The sequence below is a fragment of the Peromyscus maniculatus genome, chromosome 8 (assembly GCF_049852395.1).
Source record: "Peromyscus maniculatus bairdii isolate BWxNUB_F1_BW_parent chromosome 8, HU_Pman_BW_mat_3.1, whole genome shotgun sequence".
Taxonomy (NCBI): Eukaryota; Metazoa; Chordata; class Mammalia; order Rodentia; family Cricetidae; genus Peromyscus; species Peromyscus maniculatus.
In genome coordinates this window covers 70,610,641-70,638,407 of record NC_134859.1, presented here as the reverse complement: position 1 = coordinate 70,638,407, position 27,767 = coordinate 70,610,641, and the positions used below count along the sequence as shown (strand labels likewise).

Sequence of the window (27,767 nt, the reverse complement as noted above, 5' to 3'; positions counted from 1 at the left end):
GCCAGCAGGAATTGCTATAGAAGAGGAGGCAGAACTGAGGCCAGGGCAGGGTCCTTCCTCCCAAGTCAGCATTGAATTCATTAGTATCCTCAACAGAGAAAGGACCAAGGAAGTGGGAGCATCCACAAGAGCCCCTTCTCCTGGGCCCAGATGGTCCTATGGGAGGGCAAGAAGGTAGCAAGAAGCCTGGAATTAATGCTTAAAATGAGAATTTAAAAGTTCATCACTACATTTTTCTCCCTTATACTTTTTGTCTTTCTGACCACAAGTGACCTAGAATTGGCTCGATGGCCTTGTCCCTGTGATGTTTTCATGGCACAATGACTGTTTCCCACACGAAGCATGAGAAAGCTAACATGAGCCCTCGAAGAAGACACACGTGCAGGCCAAACCCAGCAGATACACACTGTGTCTCTAGTGGACTCACTGGAAAATCTCAGAGACCAGGCCAGGGGTTCTTGGTGAAACCATAGCAGGGGAGAAGGTATGAAAAATGCGAGACTCTGCACAGTGACAAAATAAATTGCTTTAATGGGAGGCTTCCTGAGAGGGCTGCCAGCCAGCTAGTGCCCCTGCCCTCAGATTTCTTGGAGGATCCACTGGCTGAGACCCAGACCCACAGGAAGCTAGGGCATCATGCTGCCGATATGTCCCACCCCTCTAGAGATCCAGAGGTGTGTCTTGACATCAGGAGAGTAGAGCTAGCTGGCAGTCTGTCCAAAGTATGCCATCCCTGTGGCCGGAGGGGTAGTGAAGAGATTCATTTCCCACTGTGGGCGGTTTCCCATGGTGGGGTGGGGGTGGGGGGTGGGGGGGTGGGGATGGGGATGGGGACCGGGGGGGGGGGGGGGCCGGGGACAAGTTACTCTTGGAATTTCAACTCTGACCTTTACAAAGAAAAGTGAGAGACACTTTAGTATTATATACAGGATGGGGGTAGATACTTGGAAGGGAAATTGCACTTAATTACAATAGTTTATAGTTTACACCCATTGGACAAATTTACTTCTTTAGAAGAAATCTTGAGATCATCTGGGACGGGAGAGGGATTCTGTCAGTATTTACAGGGTCTGGCTCAGTTCAATAGCACACATCCTCCTCGGTCCTCCTCGTCTCATCTCAGTAACAGATTCAAGTTTTTTGCATCAGTTTGTTCGATGAAGGGTCGCAGCGTGGACGCCACCGTTTTCTCACGTCCTGTTGCACCGTTTTGCACCAGCCACCTCTGGGAGAGACGAGAGCACTTGGCATCTCGCGAGAGGCCCCGTGACAATACTGCAGAGAAGGGAAGCTAGGCTTCGGGCGGGCCGCATCGCTAGAGAGCAGGTTGTTCAAGGTGCCTGCAGGGTGTCGGGTAAGCAGGGACCTCTCCTGGGCTCCCTGGTGCTCGGCAGGTCACTGGGTCTTTCTTTCTATGACAGCTGCCCAGGGAGACTTGATAGTGTGGAAAATGGGGTCCTTGTTGCTGCACACCAAGTGAGTGGTTATGTAGGCATCACCAGGCTTGTAGTGGACACTGCAGAGGGAGAGAGAGAGAGAGGGGAGAAAGAAAGAGCTTAGCTGTGTGCACACAGGCCATCAGTTTAGCTTCTCCAAGGCAGCTGACACCCAACTCAGTTAGCAAAGTCCCTGGAGGATGGAGGGCTGGAATGGGGTGCATCATGGTTGCTGAAGCATGGTCCCCTTAGGAAAGCTGTCCTGGGCACTTCTGAGGAAAGAAGCGGATGGTTGGAGACCCTGACATTGTCCCGACCTGCCGACCTTACCTCTGAAGTGGGGTTTTGTGAGAACGACATTTGTACAGTGCTCAGGGAGATCACAAAGCAGCAGGGTGGTGAGCTCTAGGCCTCTTGTGGAAGTCTCTTCCTAAGACCTCTAAGAGCATGGTGCCCTAGACCACTACTTCCCAAACTTGGATGAACAACCAGGACAAGGATGCTGCTAAAGCATAGATCCATTTCTGGTTCTTAGGCCTGGGTTAGGCCTAGGACTTCGCATTCGCAGTTTAAAAATTATTGGCCTTTATTTATCTGTGTGTACATGCCCTCCCCGTGCACGTGTGGAGGTCAGAGGACAACCTGCACCAGTCAGTTCTCCCCTTCCACTGTGTGAGTTCCATGATCAAAGTCAGGCTGATGGGCTTGGCGGCAAGCTCCTTCACCGGCTGAGCCACCTTTCCTGCCCCAGGAGTGCGCATTTCTAAGAACTCCCCGGGCTCTGTGGACACTGCTGATCTCCCAGAAGCAGCAAGGCCATAAAGCAAGTGAGGAAATGCCCCTTTACTCAGAGTTTCCACCAGGGCGAGGGCTTTGGAAAGCCTAAGAACTTTCAAGGGTTGTTCCCATTAGGAAACGATACCAGAGGACTGCAAAAAGAAGTCACGAGCTGACTGGTGTTTGCTGCCACACATCTGGGTGGGCCAGGGAAGGCGGCCCCAGAGTGTCTGGAGCCACCCTCTGGGAGGAGCCACAGGACCCACGTGAGGCAGCCTTCCCCTTCCGGAGCTCAGGGCTTCCCTGGGATGATTTCAGGAGAGCACCGAACTCCGAACTCCGTCCAGAGTCCCCCTTGCTCTCCTTCTCACCCCTTCGCTTTTGTTAGCCCCGAAGGTTCTCCTTTCAGCCTGGTGGACCGCTCTCTCAGGATGCTCCCTCCAAACAGACGTGCATCACACTCGTGAACTCGTGGAAACACAGGCCTATCACCCCGTTCTTTTCTTACTAATCAGTGCTCTCAACGATCACCCCCATGAGGTCATCGCAACATCATGACAGAATTTTTTTTTTTTTTTTAAAAGCAAGGTTCAGAGTGAGCTGGGATGGTCCAGTGGTTCAGAACCAGGAAGCCTGGAGCCAGCGCCTTGGGTTGCTTTTGGGTGACCTCCAGCATGTGTCAGGGGCTGAGGGCATTCTTCCTACTTAAGCCTTTGTTCTCAGTCAAACAGCTCTTGGAGCTGCAGTTTCTTCCTCTACAGAAGGGAAGCTATGGCGGGCTGGGCCGCGCGAGTGCAGGTGAAGCTGCCTCAGAGGTGTCTGCATGGTCGTTATTAATAATGTCCAGCACCGGCCCCTTCCCTCGGTTCACGCTGCTCTTGAGGGCTCGTGAGATTGGGCCTGAGCTAGGCATCTGTGTGTGGAGCTGGTTTTCTGGTCCTCCTACATTCTTGAGGCCTTGGTCAGGATCTTCTGATACCCTTTGCCTCCTCCTCCTCTTGCCTCTGCCCAACCCCCGCTCTCAGGCCCTCCCCTTTTCCTTCCAATTTTCAGATTTCAGGTGGAAGAGAGGGAAAATGGCTTGTGACCTCGCAGGTTTCAATAGAAGAGCAAACAAGAGGGGGAGATAAGGAGACGCCAGTGAGATTCTATGACCTGTCATTAGGGATGGGCTTCCCAGCTATCAGATGTTTGCTCACATAATAAAATGGTGGCAGAGCCCTAAATGTTGTCAAGGGAACTGGAATTATTTGCTCCCCTCAGAGTCTAAACATAAACATCTGATAAGGGGTGCACTGGGGTCCTAGCACACCCAGTCCCATGGGGGGCCTGGCCCAGAGGACCATTCTATGACCCTCTGTCTGAAAGGTGTGGTAGCCGAGGCCTTCACCCTCAGACGATTTGTTACATAATGGTGGTAGCTAATGCATACTGAAGTCCCAGTGTGTGCAGACACTATATTTAGGGCTTTGCACACACAACCTTCTATCATCGATTATTTTTAAACATTTATTTATTGCAAGCGTGCAGACATTCACAAGCCACAGCTTGTGTGTGGAGGTCCGAGGACACCTTGCAAAGGTCAATTCTCCCTTTCTGCCATGTGGGTGCTGGGGATCTACTCAGGTCACTGGTCTCTGCCTACTGAGCCATCTTGATGGCCTCCAACTACCCTTCGAGGTAGGTGGCTGTTATTTATTCATTTAACCCATTACTGAGTGCCTGCTATGTGTCCGGGGCACGCAGCTGTGAACAGCACTGGCCTGTAATTTCACACAGTTTACATTCTAGTGAGTTTGAACAATATGCCACTAAACATCACATTATATCCTAGGTCACCAGCTTGTAGGTGGAGATAAATACTCTTAGAAAACAAGCCTGGTAAGTTAGGCTGACTTGAGGGAAAGGGGGAAATCATTTAGAGAGGTAGTGACATCTGAATTGAATTAAATGTAGGAACAGCATGTAAAGCCCCACAAATTGTGTTCCAGGCAGAAGAGGCCAAATGCACAATACTGAGTGTGGTCACTTGCTGGCTGTTGTGAGTCCCTGGTTCCACTAAAGCCCAGTAAGCAAAGGAGGAGCAGAAGATCAGCGCCTTGTTGCAACAGAAAGCAATTGGGGAGTTTTGACAGGGGAAGGATATGCTTGCTTTGTCTCTTGAAGAGATCCTCTGGCTGCTGCAATGAGACCACAGTGTTGTGTCCAAGAGTAGAAGTAGGAGTCAAGGGCCACTGAAAGAAATCAGCTGGAGACAAGAGACGCCTGAGCTTGGGCTAAGATGGTGCCCACGGGAGTGGTGAGGAGTGTCAGATTTAGGATTTGTTCTAAAGGACTCCTAGTAGAACGTAATTGATGGGCAGAATGTGGAGTATGGAGAAAAGAATTAAGGTCTCTTGTAAGAAAGGAGGGCAGGGGTTTTAGAAAAGGAACTGCAAAACGAAGAAGTAATCTGTGTAAGGAGAAATGGGGGCAAATGAAGAGTTCCTACTTTAGGTGGGCTCAGTTTGAGAGGTGTGCTGCACATATTAGGCATGCATGCATGTCACTAAAGATTACACTGTCACCACGCCCTCAGTGGGCAGGACTGCCTTGGAGAGAGCTCACAGGTGCCATCAGTATATGCACTTGGCCCAAAGTCATGGCGTTGGTGGTGTGAGCATTGATAAGAGGCCAAAGAGTGATCCTTGACCACCCCCTCCCCAGTGCTCCAATGTTGAGAAGATAAGATACCAGCTAAGGGCAGGAGAAGTACTGAGTGCTGCAGGATGAGATGGTACCCCAAACCCAAAGGGCAAAGGAGGGAGTGATGGGCTGTATAAGATATGGTACATGAAAGCAGCTACTGGATCCACAACATGGAGGTGGTAGTGATCTGGACATACTGGAGTATGAGGCTAGAAGCCATCCTCCACTGGTCTCAAGACTGAATTGGAAGTAAGGGAAGAGAGAAGATTGGTGATAACAAACAGCCCACTTCTATTGTTAATTTCCGTCAGGTTAATGTAGCTCTATTCAGGGAAAGTATTAATTACATTTACAGTTTTAGAGATGTGGGAACTACAGTCTACTTTGACGATAAGTAAAATGCACAAGGACTTACAATCGCAAAGCTTGCACACTTAGTCTTGAGGAAAGATCATCGCCTCAGAGCTAGAGAGATAGCCCAGAGGTTCACCGCAATTGCTGCTCTCGCAAAGGACTGGAGTTCAGTTCCCAGTACCCGTATGGCACTCATAACCATCTATAACTCCAGTCACAGGGAGATTAGCACCTCTTTCTGGCCTCCGTGGGCACCACCTGTGCATGGTGCAGAGACACACAGGCAAAACCCTAATACACATAAAACAAAAAATAGATGCACCTTTATAAAAAAAAATCTGGGTGAGACTATAGGGGGAAATAAATGTTCTTGATCATTTATAAACCTCTTTCTCATACTCAGGAGACATCCAGGGTCACTAGCAGGAGAAACCAGATGTGACCCCGCTTCCATGGACTGGATGCTCCCTTGGGTCAAACAAGGATGGACACATTCTACTGGGGTCTTCTTGCAGTCAGTCCTCATGATGATCCCACAGAGATTTCACTGTATACAGAAGGAAACTGAGGCTTGGCATACTCCCTGAGGGCATGTGGGTAGAAGGCAGTAGAATCCTGAGTCTGGATCTGGCCAGCTCCCAGGCTTAGCACCCCTAGCCACCAGACCACTTTGCCTTCCTCACCCCAACAACGGAGAGGGTTTGACGGGAAGGGACAGCTGTAGAGAACTCCCAGGGAAGCAGCCCACCTTCCCTTGCCAGCACCTCTGGGGGCTTCTCCTGACCTCTCCATGAACTAGGAAGTCAAGGAGCGGGTAGAGAGAGCTATGGGAGCAGGAGTCCGCTCACAGCCTGCACACCCTGGATGTGACGGAATCCGTCGCTTGTGTAGTCTCTGCTACACAGGAGCTCAGACACAAACCCTCTCAGAACAGAATTCACAACGCTCAGGAGGTGAGGAGGAAGAGACAGACCCTCTGGAAAGGGCAGGTGGCAGAAGATGGCAGGAGCTAGAGAAGGAAGGACTCTTGGCAGCCAAGGTTTCCTGAAACTCCGTCCTGGAGGACCCCGAGGCAGGTCTGTAGTAGCAACAGTAAGTATTAGAATGAGACAGCTACAAGCTCACAGTCTAGATTTAGCCTTATACATGCACAGCCCTGCATGGTTATTACGGTGCTTAAGCATGCCTAGCTATCAGAAGCCAAGTATGGTGGCACGTGCCTGTACACAGCACTTGAGGGGCAGAGGAAGGAAGATGGCTATAAAATTCATGCCAGACTTGTCAGTACAGCAACTTCCAAGGCAGCCAAAGATCCTCTTGGATCTAGGTTCCTAATCACTCTTCCCTTTCTGCGAACACAACTCCCTGTGTGAGACAGGGTAGGGCTTCCCCATTTATACATGCTCTCTCCCATCTTCCAGGAGAACAGCAATTGGTTCAGAGGCCACCCAAAGCACTTGAACCATCATTTCAAAATAAATAAATAAATTAATTAATTAAAAAAGAAAGAAAGAGATCTTGGGGGTAAGTGCTGTAGAGTTATAATTGTGTGAAATTATTCATCTTCCTCTTCCTCTTCGAGCCTTAGTTTTCTACATAAAAACATCTACCTTGCAGAAGGAGTAGGCGGGGTGGCCAGACAATACATGGTAGAACAGCAGCTTCAATGTTTGTTGGAAATTGGAGGTACTAAAAAGTACCAGTTCTGCATCCATTCCCTCTTTTATCTACCCATCCATCCATCCATCTGTCTATCCATCCACTCACTGAACATTCACCATGGCCCAAGCACTTGGCAAAACACAAAAGGCTTGGGTACTCCTGAACCACTTGCTTTTTTTGCTAGAAGGTGGGAGAGAGAAAGTACCCATCTGTTAGCAGCGAGGGAAACCGTGATCTAGAGTCTGCACCCAGGATGATGAACCTTCGGCAGAGATGGCCATAGTCTAGAGATATGTTGCTGCCAGGGCCTCCTATGACCACATATCGACCAGACACTGAGGTGGATGCTGGAAAAGGCATAAGGGGAGACAATGGCCTCATAAGGGAGCACAGACAGAAGAAGAAATATAGAGGGAGCTTCCCTCTGCAACTGAATATGCCCCTGACACCCTGTTAGGCACTTGTGAGACAGGGTAGGGCTTCCCCATTTATAAAACAAGCAAAAGTCTTAGTGGGAAAAAACTGCCCAAGTCTGCACAGCAGGAGCCGGTAGAGTCAGAATTAACTCAGGTGTCCTGGCTTTTCCTACCACTATACAATACCTGGAGAACAGCACTGTCCAGGGTGTATCTCCATGACCCAGGCACGGCATGCCCTAGTTGCTGGTTCCACACACACATCAGCACATGGACTGTTCTGAGAAGCCTTCCCAGCAGGCTCTGTTTAACCTAGCAGTTCTTGTAACATGCTTGACCAAGGACCCATCCTCTCCCACATATCTCACATGCCCTAACCCCTAGCAACGGTTCTGAAACCATCTCTCTCCTTCTATATTCCTTCTTCTGCCAGTGCTCCTTTACAAGACCACTGTCTCCTCATGGAGAACAACACTTTAACACGAAGAAGGAAGAAAAACCGCCCAAGTCCCTGGTGCTTCAGGAACAGGGAAGGTTTGACCATCGTCCCTTCAGTCTGCCCTTTTCCTTCCTTCCTTCCTTCCTTCCTTCCTTCCTTCCTTCCTTCCTTCCTTCCTTCCTTCCTTCCTTCCTTCCTTCCTTCCTTCCTTCCTTCCTTCTGCTTTGGCTTGAAGGAAGTTTTCTGTTTGGAATGAAGCACACATGTTTAATTTCTACTCTGGTTCCTAACCACTTACAACAACAAAAGCATTGATGATGACTATGGGCATTTTCAAGAGAGAGGGCAGGGGTTTAAACAGAAACAGGATTTGGAGTCAAAGACTGAAGTCTGAGGGCTAAGTTCATCTGCATGACCTTGGGTAGGTCACTTTCCATTCTGGGTTTCAGTTGATGTCTCTGAACTTAGAAGATGACAACTGGTTGAAAATGATGAGATAATGTTCACCATAGAGAGGTATAAACCATAAAGCCATTACATTTTCCTTTTGAGACAATGCTCCTCCTGTCTCAGCCTGCTGTGTCCTGCTATTACAAGCATGGTACCATCATGCCCACCTGAGTATTTTTTAAAAATTCTTATTAGTATAATAAACATCTTCAACGTTGCAGAGATGAGGGTCTGGTCACTAATGGGATGTCCTGGAATATAGAGACAACTTCATAATAGGTCAAGGAAGCTGCTCATGCAACTTCAAGGTTGACTAGCCACTCTGCCCAGTGGAGGGCAGAAGCCACGTGGGGGCCGACGGCAGCATCTCTGGGAGCTTCTTGAAGCAGGTTAAGAGACTATTTCCTGGATCCAGAGGACTCGTTTCAACAAGCAAGCATCAAAGTCAATGTGGGAAAGACAGGGATAATTAATCACTGCCCTGTCTAGGGCTGCCCAAGCGGTAGATGGATTGATAAACCTTTAAAAGAGGAAGGTATTCCCAAGGAGGGCTGCTGCGCCTGGCTGCCCTCTGACTGAGATTAGTGAGCACAGATAAATGTTTTCCCTGATGGCTACAAGGAGTGGGAAATGGCACGGGAGTCAGGAGTCGAAGGGCAGGGCAACGGAAGGTTGTCTTTTAATCTTCTATTGGATGAGAGAAGAGTGGCAGAGAGGGTCCCACACACCTCTCCTTCTACTTCCAATTCTGGAGCCCAGTGACCCAAGCTATGTGTTTAGCGTCCGAGATACGCCAGGCACTCAATACACAGGACCTGGCCACATCCTTGAAACAAGCAGAAGGTACCACTGTCGTTTTCAAGATGAAGAAATGAAAGCTCAAAGGAACCAGTAGAACGTGCCCTACTTCACTCTAGGGCAGTGGTTCCCAACCTTCCTAATGCTGCGGCGACCCTTGACTACGGTTCATGTTGTGGTGACCCCGAACCATAAAATCATTTCATTACTACCTTGTAACTGCACTTTTGCTACTGTTATGAATGGTGATATAAATATATGAGACACAGGATATCTGATATGCGATCCCATTGAAAGAGTCATTTAACTCCCAAAGAGGTCGTGACCCACAGGTTGAGAACCACTGCTCTAGGGCCAGATGAAGATGAGGCAAGGAACGAGTCAAGACTCCTGAGCCCATAAAAGAACACAATCAGACGCTTATAACAGTGGGTGAGGTGTGACTTACAGGGCTCAGGGGTGGGGTGGGGGGAGACGATCAACAAGATTAAACCTTGATGAGTGCTTCTGACATGAAGTTCAAGGTTGTCGCCTCCTTATCTAGCAATCGATGGAGGCCAAACAGTTCCCACAGTACACAGATCCTTGCTGCTGAAAGGTCTTATTGTGTTACTCTGGAATCCGCAACTGTGTTCAGACATCTTGTCCTGTTTACTAGTTTTCGGTGTCCCATCCAGCTGTCTGAGCTACAGCCCTCCCTATTGGCTGGTTATCTTTATTACTCCATCACCTCTTTGGGAGGTGGGAATTACTCATCCTCTGGGGTGATGACTAAGCTGCCGGATCTCCCCTCTTTCTGTGCACCAGGAAGTTGAATTTAAGCTTCTAAATAAGTCATCAAATGGGCACAGACCTCTGAAAGAGTCACACTGTCTACTGGGGAGCCCCCAAAGGGTTAGCACAATTAGATTAGTGCTTGGGCTTCCAGTGTCTGGGGGTGGTATGGGCCCTAGACCAAGAGAATCAGTCCCAAGACCCCCGATTCACTTTTCTCTTTCCCCACTGACCACCTTTGCAAAGCTGGCCACTCAATAGACATCCTGACCTTCCCATCCCATCCTGGAAAAACCCTTTCCATGGATCATCAACCATCCCAGTCAGGAATGCTCAATTCCTGTGTCTAACAGAGCTATGTCAGCCAGACTCCAGTGACCCATCCAATTTCAAACTTCACTTAATACTCTTGTTGGGGAGCAATAAGTCATTTTGGCCTGTGGCCCATCTGCTTTGCCCTCTGACCTCAGGGATTCTCTTTAGCAGGTAACTGAAGAAGAATCTCCTAGGAATGAAACCACGGCTGAGTATATACTCACTCCTTTGGTACCTTGACAGTCTGAGTCATCACATGCGCGCGCACACGCGTGCACACACACACACACACACACACACACCCTGGCCCCATCCTGTTGGCATTACCTGTTTACTGGAAGACATGCTGGTGAGGGTATTGATGCTACCGGTATCTGTGACCACCATCGCAGATGGAAACCGGGAGGTGTGGGAATACTGAGGGGGTTCCTGTTTATGTGCATACACTGGAGAGACAAAGAGAAGACAAACTCAGTATACACACACAGTCACAATACCGCCATAAGCCACACTGTCGCTCCCATGTCTCCTATGGAGAAATCCTGGTTCTTTAATCAAGGTATATAATCTTGGCTTGGTCTCCTCCCTTGTAAAATAAGGGTGATATCTACTGTAGGAAAATAATCATATTTAGACTGCTTTGAACTAAATATATAGCCTTGTGCACACTTCTGTTTCCCTGACTTTGGGTGAAATGCTAAGAGCCTAAGCATTAACAAGTGACCTTGTGCATATGGAGTACACGGGCTGGCCAACACGAAGCATCTGCCCAGGGTGTGCTTACTGTTTATGCCACAATTCAAACTCCAGGTTTCCTCTCAGAGTAGTAGACTGATGAACAAGAGTAATTAGATGCAAGTGTAATTAACTGTATAATTCTGGGCTATGCCAGTTTTACTACAATGATACCAAAGCCTTATGATGTCACAGAAATAAGAAGGATAAACAAAAGGAGACTTGACTCAATAAGACCTCCAGGAGCACGTGACTCGATATTTAGTTGTTTTAGTACTTGCCCACCACATCTGGAACCTTGTGACTCATGTTGGTTATCTTTAAGAATCATGTGGATCCTAGGTCACCCGACTAATGAAAACATGTGGATGCTTTGCCACGAGGGAGGGACCAGCATGTTCCCAAAACACGGACCCTACCAAGCAGGCCTCCCGTACGAAATGGAGGTGAAGGTCACTGGCTGCTGGTTATTTCCTGGTCTAGCCCCCTGGATTCTCACTTCATGGCGAGTCAGGTCTGCTGGGTCTGAACAACCTCATGGGTTATGGTGAGCACCATGATACTGTCCTACCCAGGCCTTGAGGTGAGGAGGGAGCATACTGCCAGACTCTAGAGGAAGAAGAGGGAGGCACATGTGGGTCCCAGACTCGGCTGCAGGCTGTGGCAGAGTTTTAAAAGCCAAAGAGATGTGATTGGAATGCGAGGTGCTGTTTAGAAACCAGCCCTGCAGGCCTGAGTCAGGACTGAGTCCCTAGGAAAGAAGGCTGAACTGCCATTCAACTTCAGACCTATCGCTTGTCAGCGGCAGCTGGAGGAACGGCTCAGATCCCCTTTGCCCTCCTTGCCTCTTAAGAGTGACTTAGTAAACACACTTGCGTTTCTGCAATGCTTTATGCTTGTGAAAGGCAGGTCACCCAGATTCTTACTTCATGTTCATAATTACCCCATAAGCACACTATTCCTGTTTTATGCATGAAGAAAATGAGATTCGGAGTAGCCAGTGGCTACATAGTTGTTTAAGACTAGTCTAGACTGGATACTTCCTGAAGCAGGCAAGATGTTCAATTCTACTTCCATAATGTCTTCCTTAACTTGAAAATTGGGGCTATAGCCAGGCTTGGCCAGAATAGTGGATGCCTGAGATCAGGATGGAAGGTGGGGTTATGTAAATGTAGGGAGGCATAAAAGCCGAATGTGGGGACCCTCTGTGCAAAGGGCAGAGGCTCTGGGCTCCTTGACTTACTAGAGGACAGGTAATACTTTCCATGTCAGTTGATGGCTTTAGTTTGTTGGGTTTTTATGTTGTGTATATGCTCATGTATGTGTGGGTGTACATGTATATATGGGGGGGGGTACCTGCCTGCATGCATGTGTATATAGGCCAGAGGGTGATCTTAGTTATTGCTCCCCTGGTATGATCCATGTTGTTTCTTTGTGACAGTCTTTCACTGGCCTGAACTCACCAAGTATGCTCAGCTGTTGTCTAGTGAGCCCCAGGGATCTACCTGTCCCCACTCCCCAGAGCTGGGATTGTAGGCACATGTCACCATACACAGACTTTTCACTTGGGTTCTGGAGATCCAAGCTCAGGTTCTCATGCTTGTTCAGCAAGCGCTTTGCTGACTGAGCAACCTCTCTAGCCCTTGTCTGTTTTGTCCCCAAGGCCAGGGATTGAACTCAGGGCCTCATGCCGGGTAGGTGAGTGCTCTAGCACCGAGCTGTTATCTCCACCCCAAGCTTCATGGTTTTCGATTAGAGATTTCCGGAGTGTGTAGGCTACGGGCACTTCAGACTCCAGAGAATCCATCTGTTTCAGACAGGCAAATAAGACCACAAGCTGTATGCCAACTCTGACCATCTGGGGGCTGGCTGCAAAAGGTGATGCTTAGGGAACCCACTGTGGCTGACTGGTGAGATTTTTCAAGGGGCTAGGATGAGAAACCGCTCTGTGTGCTCCATGTGCTTCGCCAACTTCGATGGTAGGCTTACATTTTCCTCTGCAAACTTCCCCCTTGGAGTCTTGTGGCCAGGGAAGAGGACCAAAAAGTAAGAACACCACCCTAAGACCTGAGCTTGAGAAATTGCCTTTCATTGCTGATAGACAAGGAAATCCAAGCTCGGCACGCTTGTGTCCTTACTGTGGGAGTTTTGTAGCTGAGTCACCGCGGCCATGAAGGGCTGTTGGGCCATGTGGCTGCCTGGGCTCTGCTGCATGAGGGGCTGCTGGTGAGGACTGTGCAGCTGTTGGGAGAACTGGACAGGCTGGAGGGCCGCCAGGCTGCTGGCCACACTGTTGATGACCGGGACACTCTGGGCTTGGGAGGTGTTGAGGCCTGTAGGAGCGAGAGAGAGAGAGAGAAAAGTCAAGACTGGTACCAGGGATGAAGAGACGTGACTGGGCAGCACCAGGCACAGATGGAGCCCTGCTCAGTGTGTATGTCACTGGGCTGAGCCTGTCAGAGAAGAGACTGTACGGAAAATGACTCTACAGACAAGGTTCTGAAACCTGGAGGGAGAAAACTTTCTGAGGCCCGAGAGGCTCTCCAAATCATCCTATGACCTCCCAAATTCGGCTCCTTTGAGGCCACCAGAGCCCTGGGAAAGCTGACTTGGTTGGCCGGCTCCACCCATGCTGGACTATGAGAGGCCTGCCCTGGGGTCCTCTGGCACAGTTAAGGAGGTCCCCATTAGGGTGTGGCTCATTACCCAGACCTGTCTTTCCAGTAGAGGGCAGCAGTATGCAGCAGCCCCCTCTGGCCCGCACATCCTGCTCACCACCCCCTTCCTCCACCCCCACCACCTCAAGTCAAAGGAAACCAAACCTTCTTCACAGTCCTGGAAGGAAGGGGTCTAGGAGACACACTAGAGCCTGCAAGGCCTCTGGAAGAGATTGGACCGACTCTGTCGACAGCAGAGGGGAAGAAAACACCAGAACTCAGCCTGTCTGTGAAGTGGACATGTGCTAGGGCTTTGGGTACCTGAAGAACTAGGTTGGAGGAGGAGGAAGCAGTACGTTAAAATGCGACGGTAGGCCGGGTGGTGGTGGCGCACGTCTTTAATCCCAGCACTCAGGAGGCAGAGCCAGGAGGATCTCTGTGAGCTCGAGGTCAGCCTGGTCTACAGAGCGAGATCCAGGACAGGCTCCAAAACTACACAGAGAAATACTGTCTCGAAAAACCAAAAAGAAAAAAAAAAGGTGACAGTAGATCTGGCCTTCCTCTGTTCTGGGGACATGAGAACCTCTGTGATTTGGTATCAGGCCTATATCCTGAGACCTCTTTTGAACCCCAGCCACTACTGCAAGGCCTGGGTCTCCTCATCGACATACTCTAGTTAGTTGCTCCCTGGCACGACTCTGGGCAAGACAAGACAGGATCAGAGTGGACACCAGAGGTGGAGGAGAGAAGATCCCTGAGTCTCTGCCAATATTCCTTAGTTCTTGTTTTCTGGGAAGTCAGGGGTGGAGGGATGTGATGAAGAGGGGGATCCAGAAAAGGGCCTGTTGTAGGTAAGGGCAGAGGGGGGGTCTCGAGAGCCTTCCTGTTAGGGAGAACACTTTGAAAGCTTAAGCAAGATTGTGGGAAGTCCTCCAGGGAGACAGCACAGTCTTCAACAATTGCCCACTTGGAGCTCTAGCAGATATTGTTATCAGAAAGTTAAAAGGTGAGACCCTTGAGCAGAAAGGAAGAACAGATAACCCTCTTCCTGGCTCCCTGGGTGGGACTTGACGTGGTGGGGGAATCTTCTGACCACCCTCAGAGTATCACTAGACTGCTTCCTTGGAGGACTCAGCTTCTCTTCAAGTGTGCATATCACCTGAAACCCTGATACTCTATTTCAATTTCCCTCCTCTTACTGATGGCCTCTGGCTCCCAGGAAACTCTATGAATTTTCTGTTTATCCAGGAGCCCATGCCTGCTCCACTTGTAGGGAAATCTCTGCCCAGAAAAGAATATTAACCCATCTAGACTGGATGACATTGGAGGGCACAGTTCGGAAACATGCCTGAGCCGTAGACCCAGGAGACCTCTTTAAGAAATATACATTCTTGAGCCCCGCCCAAGACTCAAATGAGTCAAAACCCGCAGAGGTGGGGCCCAAGAATCTCATTTTCAGCGGTCTGAGATCCCAGTGTGCCTCTGTTCCAGGTCCGAGGACCTCTGAGGTCATCCTAGCTCCCCCAGTGTGTGTGACTCGTGGCCTTTTTATCCGGAAGAAGCAAAGATAATGAGGATTTGGCAGTGACAAGTGACTTGTCCAGAGTCCCGCAGTGCTGAGGGAGGGGGCCTGTCCACACAAGAAAACAAGAAACCTCTCTCTAACTGGCTCTCCCGTAGAGGAGGGTGCTGGGGCTCGGCCAAACGTCCTGGCAATCCCCACCCTGCTTTATGCTCTGTCTACCCCAGTGTACATGCGCACATGTGCCTGAGGTCAGTGTGAACCCTATCCACATGCTGCAGGAGGCACTGTGAGGAAGCTGAGATGCATGGGTGCACATGACGGGAAGGACCAACGTGGAAAATACAGAATGGCCCTAGGCAACGCTTTAGTTCAGACAGCACCTGAACTAATACAGTTGAGTGTGTGTGGTAGTCAAAGCTCGGCATGGGAAGAAAGAAAGTGGGGCAATTTATGTATTATTCTGCTTGAAGAAATAAGGGAATAGATTGCTTACCCATTAGGACTTTTTCTTTTCATGGTGTGTGTGTGTGTGTGTGTGTGTGTGTGTGTGTGTACACGCACACGCGTGTGCGCAGGCATGTACATGTATAGGTCAGAGGACAACTTGCAGGAGTCAGTTCTCTCTGCCTTTACGTGGGTTCTGGGGATTAAACTCAGGTCATCAGACTTGGTGGCACACGAGCACTTTTACCTGCTGAGCCATCTCCCCCAACCCCATGAACGCTTTAGGAAGGTAAGCAAGCTGGTTTTAGGCATCTCACTCTTTATCCAAGTCCTGGTGTTAGTTTGGTTGCCATAGTCCACGTACCAGAAGGGCCCGTGAAATGGAAGTGAAGTAATTTTTAACTTTGGAAATCTCCCATTTCCCTTCTGCAAAAGTAAATGCAGAGTGTGCTTCCATCCCAGCAGCTAGGGCCAGGGGGAGGGCTGCACACAAGTCATTCAAAGGTCCCTGCCCTGCTCTCCCCTCCAAGGAGGCATAAGTTAGTCTCTTACATGAGTCCAGCTCTTAGACAGAAGGGGAGGGAAGCAAAATGCAGGAACAAGAGGAGGACGGAATCAGCATGGGGCCCTAAACACTGGGATGCCAAGAGGACCACAGGGCAGTGCAAAGTTGAAAAATTATGGCCGACATGCCACCTGCAGGTATCTCTGGATCCATCTGAGGAAGATCTCCTCAGGTCACAAAGATGATTCTGAGAAACAATGACTTTGCGGGAGTGGTCCCAGTGAAGTGGAAAATGTCTAAACCCTCGGATATTCAGCAACAGTGAAGCTGAAGGGTTCAAACCCTCTGTTTCACAGCCTGCCTTCCCACAGCCAGCAACGGCCCACCTCTGATGGGGCAAGGCAAGGCTGGCAGCAGAACAAGAGCCTCCTTGAGCTAGAAGACCCCCCCCCCATCTTCAGGCATGTGTTCAACAATCCACTTCTCATTAAAATTCTGAAAGCTCAGAGATACTAGGTCAGTGGCCCTCTCTGGGTCCTCTGTATTTTTACAGGACTTGTCTATGACGTGAAAGGACTTCTTCAGAACCCCATCAAAGCCTTGCTCCATCCTCACCAACCCCAAGAGTTTCCTAGACAATACTCAGGGATAGGAATGAACAGGAAACACACGTAGAAGCCACAGTTATGAGAGGCCTTGCTTTCTAGATTTACAAGCATGTCTATATTCCTTATCACTGGATAATGTTAACAGCTCATTTTATAGATGAGGAAATCCAACCCCAGAAAGGTTTAGCAATTTGAACCGGCTGCACAACTAGTAAAACGTGACCTGGATTCAAAGCCATTGGAAAGACAGCTCTTGTGGGATAAATGTGGGATAGACAGCGTAGAGGACAGAGAAAGAGCCATAGAAGTCAAATCAAATCTACAAGGGTGCTGAGCACAACTGAGCATGTCTGTGACCCCAGCCATGAGGGAAAGCGAGGACAATGGCTGCAGGTTCAAGGCCAGCTTGATAGTGATGCCCTGTCTTAGCCACCGGACCCTGAAAATCCTCTAAGGGGTGGAGGAGGGTGTCTCATAGGGGCCCTTGGGGCCTGTTCCTGTCATGCTGATTTGTTTTTTCATTTTTCTCCCTGCTCCCAGGTCTACTGGCCAAGAGTGGAACTTACTCTGTGCAATGGCCATGACTCCAGACAAGGGCGTCATGATGAGGTTCTGAGATTGCTGGGGGTTGTGGTGGGAGAGGCTGTGGATATTTGTCAAGGTGCTGACGGGGGGCAGTCCTCCTCCCGAGACAGTGATCTGCTGGAGAGGGAAGAAGAAGAAGAAGATCGTCGTGAGTGGGGTTAAACCATGAAGGGCCGTTTCCGGAATGCATAACAACCAAAGCTAAGCAGCGGGGCAGACTGTTCTAGAAGCTGAGGGCAGAGCAGTGGCAGTCAGGGCTCTGTCCTCATGGCGACTGTGTGTTGTCCATTCTTTGAGTTGCCAGCTTGCTTCAGGAATTCTTCTGTTCAAGTGTTCCAGGACTGTTACCTGCTCACAATTCGGGTGCCCTCCGTCCTGGTTTCCCACCTTTTATGTCGTTGACGCTAGAGATGGGTGACTGCTAAAAATAAAGCTGAGGCAATGCGCTAGGGCTCCCCAGTGAGGGGGTAGACTAGGAACCAGGAAGGAGCACAGAGCGCTCCCTCTGAACCCTGGTCATGCATCAGCTCACTACAGTCCCAGGGGTTCTGACATGCCCATTTCCCAGATGAAAAACTGAGACCAAGACTAGATATGCATCCTGCCTGAGATCCTGAAGCTAGGAAATGGTATACCTGTTCTTCAAGTCAGGATCAGTCTGACCTAGGATCCATTTTTTAAAACTATTTTATAGGAGAATTTTCTTTTGCCTCTCCCCACACTAATTAATTACTAAGAGTAGGGGGAGTTAAGATTTTTACTTTTCCCCCCAAATCTTCACCATACTTTAAAATTGTTCTCCCCCTTCCTCCTCTTCCTCCATCTCCAGTCAAAGGGCCGATACCACTAACGGCAAGACAACCAAACCGCTCCCCAATGTCTTTCACCATTACATTTCAATGACAGATTCAGAGGCGAAAGTGACCAATTCTTGCATATGTTTCGTACATGACTGCTGTTTTTAATTATTATATTTGTCCCTACCAATATCTTCTCCTACTTTTCATCTTTCCAGGGGTATCACTGTATAACAAGCATCAAATCCTACCAGGGACTTGTCGTTGCTTTAACAAACGTGTCTGGAACTTTCTCAATAGTACTAAATAAAAATCACTGTAAAAATGTGTTTTACAGGGTGGCGGCAGTGGCGGTGGCAACAGCGGCGGCGGCACACACCTTTAATGCCAGCACTCGGGAGTGAGGGCAGCCTGGTCTACAAAGTGAGTTTCAGGACAGCCAGGACTGTTACACAGAGAAACCCTGCCTCAAAAAAACAAAAAGTGTTGTTTTGATCCCAATATTAATCAGAAATATTTCTAATGTCCTCTTACTAGTTATAATCATATATAAAAATCAGTTTTACATACATACTTTTTCATAATAGTTTGCCATTCACAGTTTTGAAAAAATTTCTAATTTTTGTTTTTTTCAAGATAAGGTTTTTCTACATAGCCCTGGCTGTCCTCAAACTCAGAGATCTGCCTGCCTCTGCCTCTCAAGTGCTAAGATTAAAGGCGTGAGCCATGGCTGTGCAGCTCTAAATTTTTTTCTTAAGAAAAGACCTTCTCTCCTCCTGAGCAGACCCAGGTATTGCTGAGAGCACTGGGAAACTTGAAGAGGGTCCATCACACACTCAGCTCCCTTACTTACATCTTTCTGTTTCCTAGAGTCCTTCCGATTCTAGGTCTCACACTAGTACCTGGACAGACGACAGCTCCTGCCCTGTCCTTCTGGTCAGCCCTACACTTTCCAAGGTTAACTTGAAAAAGGAAGGAAGCGGGGTGAGTGGGATCTTGAATAGGTTTGTTTGTGTTTTTAAAATTAACATCAAGAAATAAGTTAGAGGTCACATGACCAACAAGGAATTTTGACCACATCAAACAAGAGAGAACCAGCCTGTTTGCTGGACTTGTTTTTCAAAATGTCAGAGTCGTTAAAAGAAAAAAAAATCTGTGACCTGCCCTCAGACCAAATCCCTTGGGTAATACGGATTTTTGGAGAAAGTCATAGAGCACAGATCATCTCTGCTGCTGCACTTCAGTTTGATGGTGCCACACAAATGTGGGTGTCAGTGACAAGAAATGATTATGTGTATAGCTTTACTATTTGTGAGCCAGTTTCCCAGAAGTCCTCAGTCCATAATGTCACCAACAGGGCAAGCATTATGATTTCTGTCCCGGGGTTACGTATTAAGAAACTGGCCCTCAGAAGAGACATACAGATGAGCTGTATGTGACTGGACAGTGAGCAAGGGAGCCGAGTTCAGTTATGTCTGGCTGGATTTTTAATCTCATCAACTTACTGTGCTTGGCAGTCTTGGTCAAGTGACTTCCCACTCTAAGAAGCAGCCATTACTTTCCACTTGCTTCCAGGATGGATGGAAGCCAGAGAGTTGCCAAAGATACCATGATGACCCTTGACACAACAATATGGAGAGCCTGGATTGTATAATACCTTTGGATATGGTAATTTCTTTATGTGCCTGTAACATGTGAGGTTAGGTCTATCAGCATTATCTTGCAGAGAAAGAAGGTGAGATTTAGAGTTTAAGAAATGTCTCTAAATTTTTTTTTTTTAATAAAAAGAAACACCATAGCTGAACACAGGTGATCTGCTTCCAAGGTCTGACTTAATACTGCCAAGGTATTATATGAGTTAAAAATTAAAAAAAAAAAACAGCATATACAAATTATAGCCTTGACTAGCTAGGCTATTTTGGCCCAGGGCAGGGCTTACTCCCAAACAGAGCTGTAAGCAATCTTTACACCAAGTCTGTCACACGGTATTATTTCTTCCATTTTGCAAGTGAAGACACTGGAGCTAAGCAATTCTTTGACCCTACTGTTGGTACATGTCAGAGCCGAGACTGCACATGTGGAGTCCCTTGCCCATGCTCCTGTTTTATTCTCTCTCTCACAAAAATATCCTGTGTGTGTGTGTGTGTGTGTGTGTGTGTGTGTGTGTGTGTGTGTGTGTGTGTTGCCACTTGGGTGACTTCAAGCACACACTCCACAGTGCAATTAATGTGTGTGGTCAGAGGACGACTTCAGACATTGGTGCTTGCCTTCTGCCTTATTGGAGACAGGGCCTCCTGATGATTGCCATTCTAACGCCAGGCTAGCTAGTTAGGCTGGCCTGCAAGCTTCCAGGGACTCTCTCGTCCCCTCACCCCATCTCCCTCCTGTCCTACGGCGTCCAGTGTTGTGTGGGTCCTGGGGACCCACGCTCGGGTCTTGATGCCTCTGCAGCAAGTGTGTCCCCCTCTGGGCCATCTCTCCAGTCCCATCACGTCCTTTTCAGGCCATATTCCACTCTCACATTGGTGGAACACGATCTGGGATGCACTCGTTATATATTAACAGAGAACAGGCTCTTGAATTTGGGCACCCAGAGACAGTGACATAACATCTGAGCCAGGGTGTCGGAGACAAGTGAGAAACCGGTCCCTGCAAACAAACTTGCAGATATTTGTTAACACTGAGGTGTGCTGTCTTGGTCAATCATCAATCTGATAGCACATTGCCCAGTGAGGCCAACACGGAAAAAAGCACAAGAACGTGTCTGCAGGCTGTATACGGAGCAGCCTGGACCTGGGCAGTATAGCTTTGCCTTAAGGAAGAGCAAGAGAGCTCAAAGAGAGACTCCAAAGACCTTTAAGCAGTACAAGATAAGACTTGGAATTGTATTTTATTTCACTTTCTCAGTGCTAGGGACCTCATTCCTCTAGACAAAGCACCTTTACCACTGAGACATCCCTAACCCAGAACGTGGGAGTTTATTATTATTATCATTTTATTCTCTGTATAAGAATATTTTGCCTGTATGTCTGTCTGTTCATCACATGAGTGCCTAGTGCCCATGGAGACCAGAAGATGGCATCAAATCCCATAGAACTGGGGTTACAGACAGTTGTGAGCCATTGTGTGGATGCTAGGACTTGAACTCTGGTACTCCAAAGAACAGCCAGTTCTCTTAACCACTGAGTCACCTGTCCAGCCCCACCTAGGAGCTCTTCGTCCACTGAGAGTCAAGACCTCTTCTGCAAACCTCTTCTTGCAGGGAAGCCTGTGTAATGCTTTAACCCTAACTTGTTTGTGTTTTTACAGGACTGTTAAGAAATCATGAAGACTGAGGGCTGGAGAGATGGCTCAGGGGTTAAGAGCACTGGCTACTCTTCCAGGAGACCTGGGTTCAATTCCCAGCACCCACATGGCAGCTCACAACTGTCTGTAACTCCAGTCCTGGGGATCCAATACACACATGGGTAGGCAATCACATAAAATAAAAATAAGGATTAAAAACATCAAAAGAGGGGTGGCCGTGGTGCAATCCTTTAATCCCAGCACTCAGGAGGCAGAGCCAGGTGGATTTCTGGTGGGTTCAAGGCCAGCCTGGTCTAAAGAGCGAGATCCAGGACAGGCACCAAAAACTACACAGAGAAACTCTGTCTTGAAAAACCATAAAAAAAAAAAAAAAAAAAAAAAAAAAAACACACACACACACACACACACACACACACACAAACAAACAAACAAAACAAAAACTCACCACCACCACCTCCAACAACAATAACAACAAAACATCAAAAGAGAAAAGAAACCATAAAGACTTATATATGGCTCTTACAAGCTAGCAGACACAAACTGTTGGGAGGGAGGGAGGGAGGGTCTCTCTTAGGGGGTGGGGAAGAACACAGGAGGGCTGAGAAATACTTCCCATCAGGTTGCCTCATCATTTTTGTTGACAAAGACTCCCACTAGAGGCCAGCTCAGGTCTCCTGAAACTGGAGTTGTCCAGACCCCGGGGGGGGGGGGGGGGGGGGGGGCCTTCAAGACCTTCATGTTGTTTTTCTTCCAAGGAACTGGAGACTTGGTCAGCTGTGACTCACTCCTCCTGTGTTGCCTACACAGCATGCGCACACGCCAAGGACTAAAATGGCAAAGTGCTCCCTGCCACCCTCCAGCCCCCACCGGCCGCGGGCCATGCGAGGTGGGGGCGGGGCAGACACCTTGCGGGAATGTGTGCAGCTCCGCCTTCAGTGTGGAAGTCAGGGGCCCTAGCTCCTCCCTCCCATGAAACAGAGCATGACCCAGAGAATAAAGTTTTCCATTTCCTACCCCCACAGTTGGTGTTGTAATATTCCTGTTGTCTCAAAAGCCCTCTTCCATGTCCTGTGTTGCTAAAGACATGAATTGGGGGGGAATGGGTCTAGGAAGGCGGGGGGGGGGGGGGTTGTAATAAAGAGGGGTTCAGAGAAGATGGGGGTGACAGGAATCAGAATATACTCTATGAATACATGTATGAAGTTGTCAAAGAACAAATTCATTAAAAGTTAAATTTATTTTTTAAAAAATTAGAATCTTGGGAATTCAAATGAACCCTACTGAGCAGGAACAGGTTCATCTGGGGGTGGGGCTGTGGCTAGGACACAGAAAACTTCAATGAAAAATGGTGTTCACACTGAAGGAACAGCACTACCATTCATGAAATATTTACGATGCTGAGTGTTTTCCTACACGTTATCACACTTCCTCCACAACACTATTGCTGTTACCCCCATTTTATAGATGAGGAAAAGCGAACCAAAGCAGTTCTGTAGTTTGCCCAAGGCTACACCACTATGAAGTGCCAGAGCTGAGATTTGAGAGGAGGCAATTGTACCTTCGGAGTCACTGGTTCTTACTCCAGGCACCACCCACAGCACCTGCACCATTAGGTCTTCCTCTCCCTTCAGGAAACGTCTCCCGTCTCCTGCTGTCCACTACAACCTGACACGGTCCTCATCAGGACCAAAGGAGTTGGGAAAGGAGTCTGGGGGCTTGTTTCAAAGTGAGGTGCTCTCTGGGTTACCAAAAAAAAAAAAATCTGGTTCTGGAGGCCTTGGAGGGAAGGATGAATGAACATTTTATCAACACGAATGTCATTTGGCAGCCCCAAAACAAACAGTGTCCCACCCGGCTCGCTCCTTTATGAGGCATTCAATCAATAAAATGAGAGCAGAGCTCTGTCAGATTTATTGGCTGGGTTCAAACTGAACACCTCTTCTACCCGCCAAAGGCTGGGTCACCAGTCTACCTTTCCGTTCCTGCTCTGGACAGCCCCCATTTTTCCCCCTGTGGGGCTACAATGGTTCATTGTTTGAGGCAGGCCTTGTGAGAAGTTGTATTTGTTTTGCCTCTTATCTTATCGGCTCCAGCGCTACAATGGCCCAGGTGTACTTACCATTTTACCATCAGGTGAGAGGAGACTGTGGCCTGGGTCCAGGCTGCCTGGGGAGACTTGCTGTAAAACCGACTGGCTGGTCACCATGGCACTGTTGCCATGGTGACTGATGGTTGAAGAGGAAGTGACCTCATTGTTCCCCTGCTGGCTGTAGCGCACTCCTGCAAAACAACATGAACCCAATAGGAAACATTAGTGTCACCAGGGCCCCTGGACACTAAATCAGTGCCTCTTGTTTTCAGTGGTGGGTGACAAGAAAACAAAACTGTCTTCTCCTCCCCATCCACTCACAAGAACTCTCAGCTACCTTCCTCCGGGGTAAGGGTGGTGTGGCCTCTACTGTAACGGTAGAATATAAAATCTCTGAAGGGAGGATGTTTTATCTTTTCGGTTATGAGCCTTAGCCTGTAACGGTTGAGCTATCTCTCCAGCCCAGGGTAGGACACGTTGATTTATTTTGTTTTGTTCTTTGTTCAATTCCAGTGTTTTAGCAATGGATAGTCATTCAGTCAACTTCTGTTGGAGCATGGAGGGATAGAAAGGACGGATGGGTGGATGGAATGCAGGAGAAAGAGGGCTGACCCTCTGAAGGCAGAGGCAGAGCAGCCAAGGGTGGGACAGATTCCCTATTAATACAAGAAAGTTTTCTAGCAAGAAGGGGCAGACTTTAGAAACAGACACATGAGGGTTCAAATCCTGTCTGGGCTCTGCCCCTCTACCTCCTCTCATGAAATAGAGAGAATGCTTCCACTCCAGGGCTATTAGAGGATCGAAGACAACCTCTCTCCACCTCCCAGCATAATGCCAAACACCCGCGGACTGAGGTCGAAGATGCTTGGCAGGGTGAGGGGGTAGTAAGATAGATCTCAAGACATGGGTAAGATGATTCTTGAATTCTAAGACTCCTAAGGTCTGACTCTAAGCACGGATGGAATGTTCTGGTAGAGAGCAGCTTCTAGAGGCTCCTGCTTTGGCAGACTGATTGATGTATCGCCCAGGAAGCAACTTGGCAGGAGGCCTGGCTGTCGCTCTGCTGCTCTTTCCTTCTGAAGCATCTGGACTTCACTCCTATTCCACCTGCATGTTTTGACTCCCCGACCAGCTATTTACCTCCCCAAGATGCCCTGCTCCCGAGAGAGCGGTGATAACGCTGGGAGTCAGGTGTGTGCTCACCTCCCAGCCTGTCCTCATCATCGATTGGGTCTCAAGTCAAACAGTCCCTGGACTTAGCCTATTTAATTTGGCTGAAGGAAAAGGGCCAGCCCTCTGATGATCAAATATGGGTCACAGGGAGGCTTCTCTCCTACTACAGGCCACACGATTATTTATTTAAAAATAATTAACCAAGGATATCCATGGGAAACAAAAGCCTTCACAAGGGGTACCATAAGAGCCCAGAGCTTCCCCTCAGAGGCTAGGCAGCACAGCCCAAGGTGGTGGCAGCTCACAGGCTTTAATTTTCCCCAAAGAACTTCCCTGTGTTGTAGCAGCTGTGCTAAATAAGCATAGATGGGTCTCAGCACTTCCCCTTTAAGATCTCTAGCTCTCCAAACTTCCCCTTTAAGACCTCTGGCTGGGAGTTAGAGGATCCCTGTTTTGATCACAGCTTTACCATCTCTCTCCTGGGCGAGCTCCAGCTTCCTCATCTAGAAGCTGGAGGATGATGTGCTACCCCCCAGGAGGGGACTGTCATCAGTGCAGGATGGAGGAATTAGGGGAGAGGCTTGGTCAACCTGGGTCCATCTGTATCCTTTGCCCACTGATGCTCCTCTCATAGACATGACAGTCACTGGAGTTATCTTCCAGGGGAAGGGGCAGGGATGGACAAGTACCATGCAATTGTCCACAGGTCACACACCAGGAATAGATGGCTCTTATCAGAGAAAAAAAAAAAAGAGCCCTCGTCTTTGTATATTTCATGAATTTGGAAGAACATTTGAAATGGCAACGAAGGAGGAATGCAAAGTGTACAGGTTCTGGAGCTAGGTGACCTAGGCTTAAATCTTGGTTCCACCGTGCCATAGCCATGGGGAGGTGATGTGCTCTCCCTGGACTTCAGTTTCCATACAGTTGACAATATCCACTCCACCCCCGTCAGGTCCCGGGCAAAGAACACAATGACTTAGTGGATGTGCAAGTCCTCCGGTCATGCTGGGCAGAAAACGGTTGCTCCAAGTATCTCGCTCTCTACATTCGGACTGTCTTCATCCAAATATCTGTGGGATGGCTGAGGCTACACAGCTTTACTGAGCACCTATTCATCACTTAAACACTGTGCTGGGAAACTTCATTAAGAGGTGAATGGTCTTTCCTTCTTCAGTCCCCATCCCTAGCTCTGGACATGGAGAGAGACGACAAGGCCTCCGAGTTAACCCTGATTTACTGAAGACACCAGATGCAGTGTCACAAAAGACCCAGACGAGAAATGGCTATGGCAGACCATGGCCACACGCCCTTCACCCACTACCTGGCCCAAGTCCCTAATTAGTCATGTCCTCATCATGGACCCTATGAACCACGGGAAGTAAGTCCAACAGCCAAGGTATCCATGCAAGGCATCAGGGTCCTGGATGCCACTGTTCCCTGGGCATCATGGGTTATTGCTGAATTCCCAACAGCCTACAAAACAGGCAGCTCGCCTGGTTTAGACTCAGCAAGGCTGGAAGTGTCAAAAGCACGGAGGATATATACAGCTCTTCACCCAGCTGTACCCCAGGATTTTTTTTCATGTGCGCGTGCGTGTACAAGCAGAAGCCAGAGGACAACCTTGAGTGACCCTGAGTATTTGTCCTCAGGCACCAACCGATCTTTTTTTTTTTTTTTTGAGAAGGTCTCTCACTAACCTGGATCGCACCAGGCCTGCTGGGTTAGCCAGCCAGCCAGCCCCAGGAAGCTGCCCACATCTGCTTCCCAGCACTGGGATTACATGCCTGTATCACCATGCTCAGTTTTTGTGTGGGGTCAGGGGAGGTAACTGAGGATAAAACTCAGGTCCTCATACTTGCAAGGCAAGTACTTCATGGACCACGTTACCTCCCTAGCCTCTCTGCTCAGATGACCCCTTGCTGGTTTCTGAAGGAGCCCTAGTACCTGTGACTGGCGTAATGGTCTTGTGTCTGCACTCTGCCTTATTTGAAATACATCCTCCCTCACCACACTCCATGCAGTCACCTCAGATCAGACGGCTCTGCACCGCCTCTGTGCCTCGCCTGTGCAGTTCCCTCTGTTTGGACAGGTTTTTTTCCTGTAGTGTCCCTGGGACAATGTTCTTCCTTCACCCTATTACTTAGTCCCAACCTCTGTACTTCCAAGGCTCTTGGGAAGCGGTTCTCAGCCTTCCTATTGCTTCAACCCTTTAATACAGTTCCTCATGTTGTGGTGACCCCCAGACATAAAATAATTTTCGTTGCTACTTCATAACTGCAATTTTGCTACTGTTATGAATCGTAATGATATGCAGGATATCTGATACTCGATCCCCGTGAAAGGGTCATTCAGCCCCCAGAGGGGTCATGACCCAGAACTGATGCTCTGGAGATTCGACATCAGGAGCCGGCCTCGCTGTACTCTGATGTGTTTACTTTTCTCTCCCTCTCAAAGGAAGAGATGCCATACTCATTGTTGCTTTCTCCGGGCTAGCAGAGCACTTGGCAATGTGCCTATTTACAGAATGAAGGAACGAAACCTCAGCTACTTTGAGGACCCATGCCCCAGATCAAGGAACAAGCAGAAAGAGAAAGTCAGGTCAGTTCTGTATTGATAGTGTAATTCTGTCCCAGGTCTATTGCTAAGGGATGGCTGGAAAGCCACACAAATTTCACAGTTGAGAAGCACCAGATGAATTCAGAAATTTGCAGAAGGCTGAATGGGACCACATGGAATACAATAAACAGGCCCATGCATGCACACACGCCCCTTAAACATCTGCCAGCCGCCTTGGTCACTCGAGAGCTGTAAGCCGCATCCTTGCCCATCAGGAGTCATAGTTCCCCCGACTGCAGACAATCCTCTGTCCACCACTTCAGGATAATGACCTGCGACTTTTCCGACAGCCACTTCCTTAGGCAAACCGTCAGGACCCTTTCCAAGCTCAAGTGCCACATTTATTGTTGGACAGCATCCGCGATCCTTTAACCGTCCAGCGGCTGTAAAACTGCTAATGTTTCAATGGGAGGCTTATCGTTTTCAAATGTGTCACTGAAGGTGTGACTTTTCCCACCAGCCCTGTCATGGCTCTTGTGCAACCTAGCGTGTGGTGTTTTTAGATGTCTGTGTTGGTTTACCCAGGGCCAGCTGTGCTTTGTGTGTTCAGAGCCAACCCTGACTCGCCTTACAGGAGACTCCACAGAAGAGCTGTTCAGGGTGTCCCTGACTACA

The 27,767-nt window shown here is 48.7% G+C and overlaps 1 protein-coding gene across 7 annotated transcripts in view; it reads right to left on the bottom strand.

Annotated features, from left to right (window-relative positions):
- Nucleotides 1–506: 506 nt before the first annotated feature.
- Hnf1b (HNF1 homeobox B) overlaps nucleotides 507–27,767 on the bottom strand; it is a 54,000-nt gene continuing 26,739 nt past the window's right edge. For 5 of the 7 annotated variants that reach the window (XM_006983155.4, XM_006983156.4, XM_076543046.1 and 2 more), the window contains exons 5-9: nucleotides 23,391–23,551; nucleotides 17,150–17,285; nucleotides 12,983–13,177; nucleotides 10,437–10,555; nucleotides 507–1,516 (exon numbers count right to left, since the gene is read on the bottom strand). In XM_006983155.4, coding sequence (XP_006983217.1) covers nucleotides 1,496–1,516; nucleotides 10,437–10,555; nucleotides 12,983–13,177; nucleotides 17,150–17,285; nucleotides 23,391–23,551 — 632 coding nt within the window. In that variant the 3' untranslated portion in view covers nucleotides 507–1,495. The remainder of the gene's footprint in view (nucleotides 1,517–10,436; nucleotides 10,556–12,982; nucleotides 13,178–17,149; nucleotides 17,286–23,390; nucleotides 23,552–27,767) is intronic. The other 2 variants (XM_016001692.3, XM_016001694.3) reach the window with 1 other exon arrangement.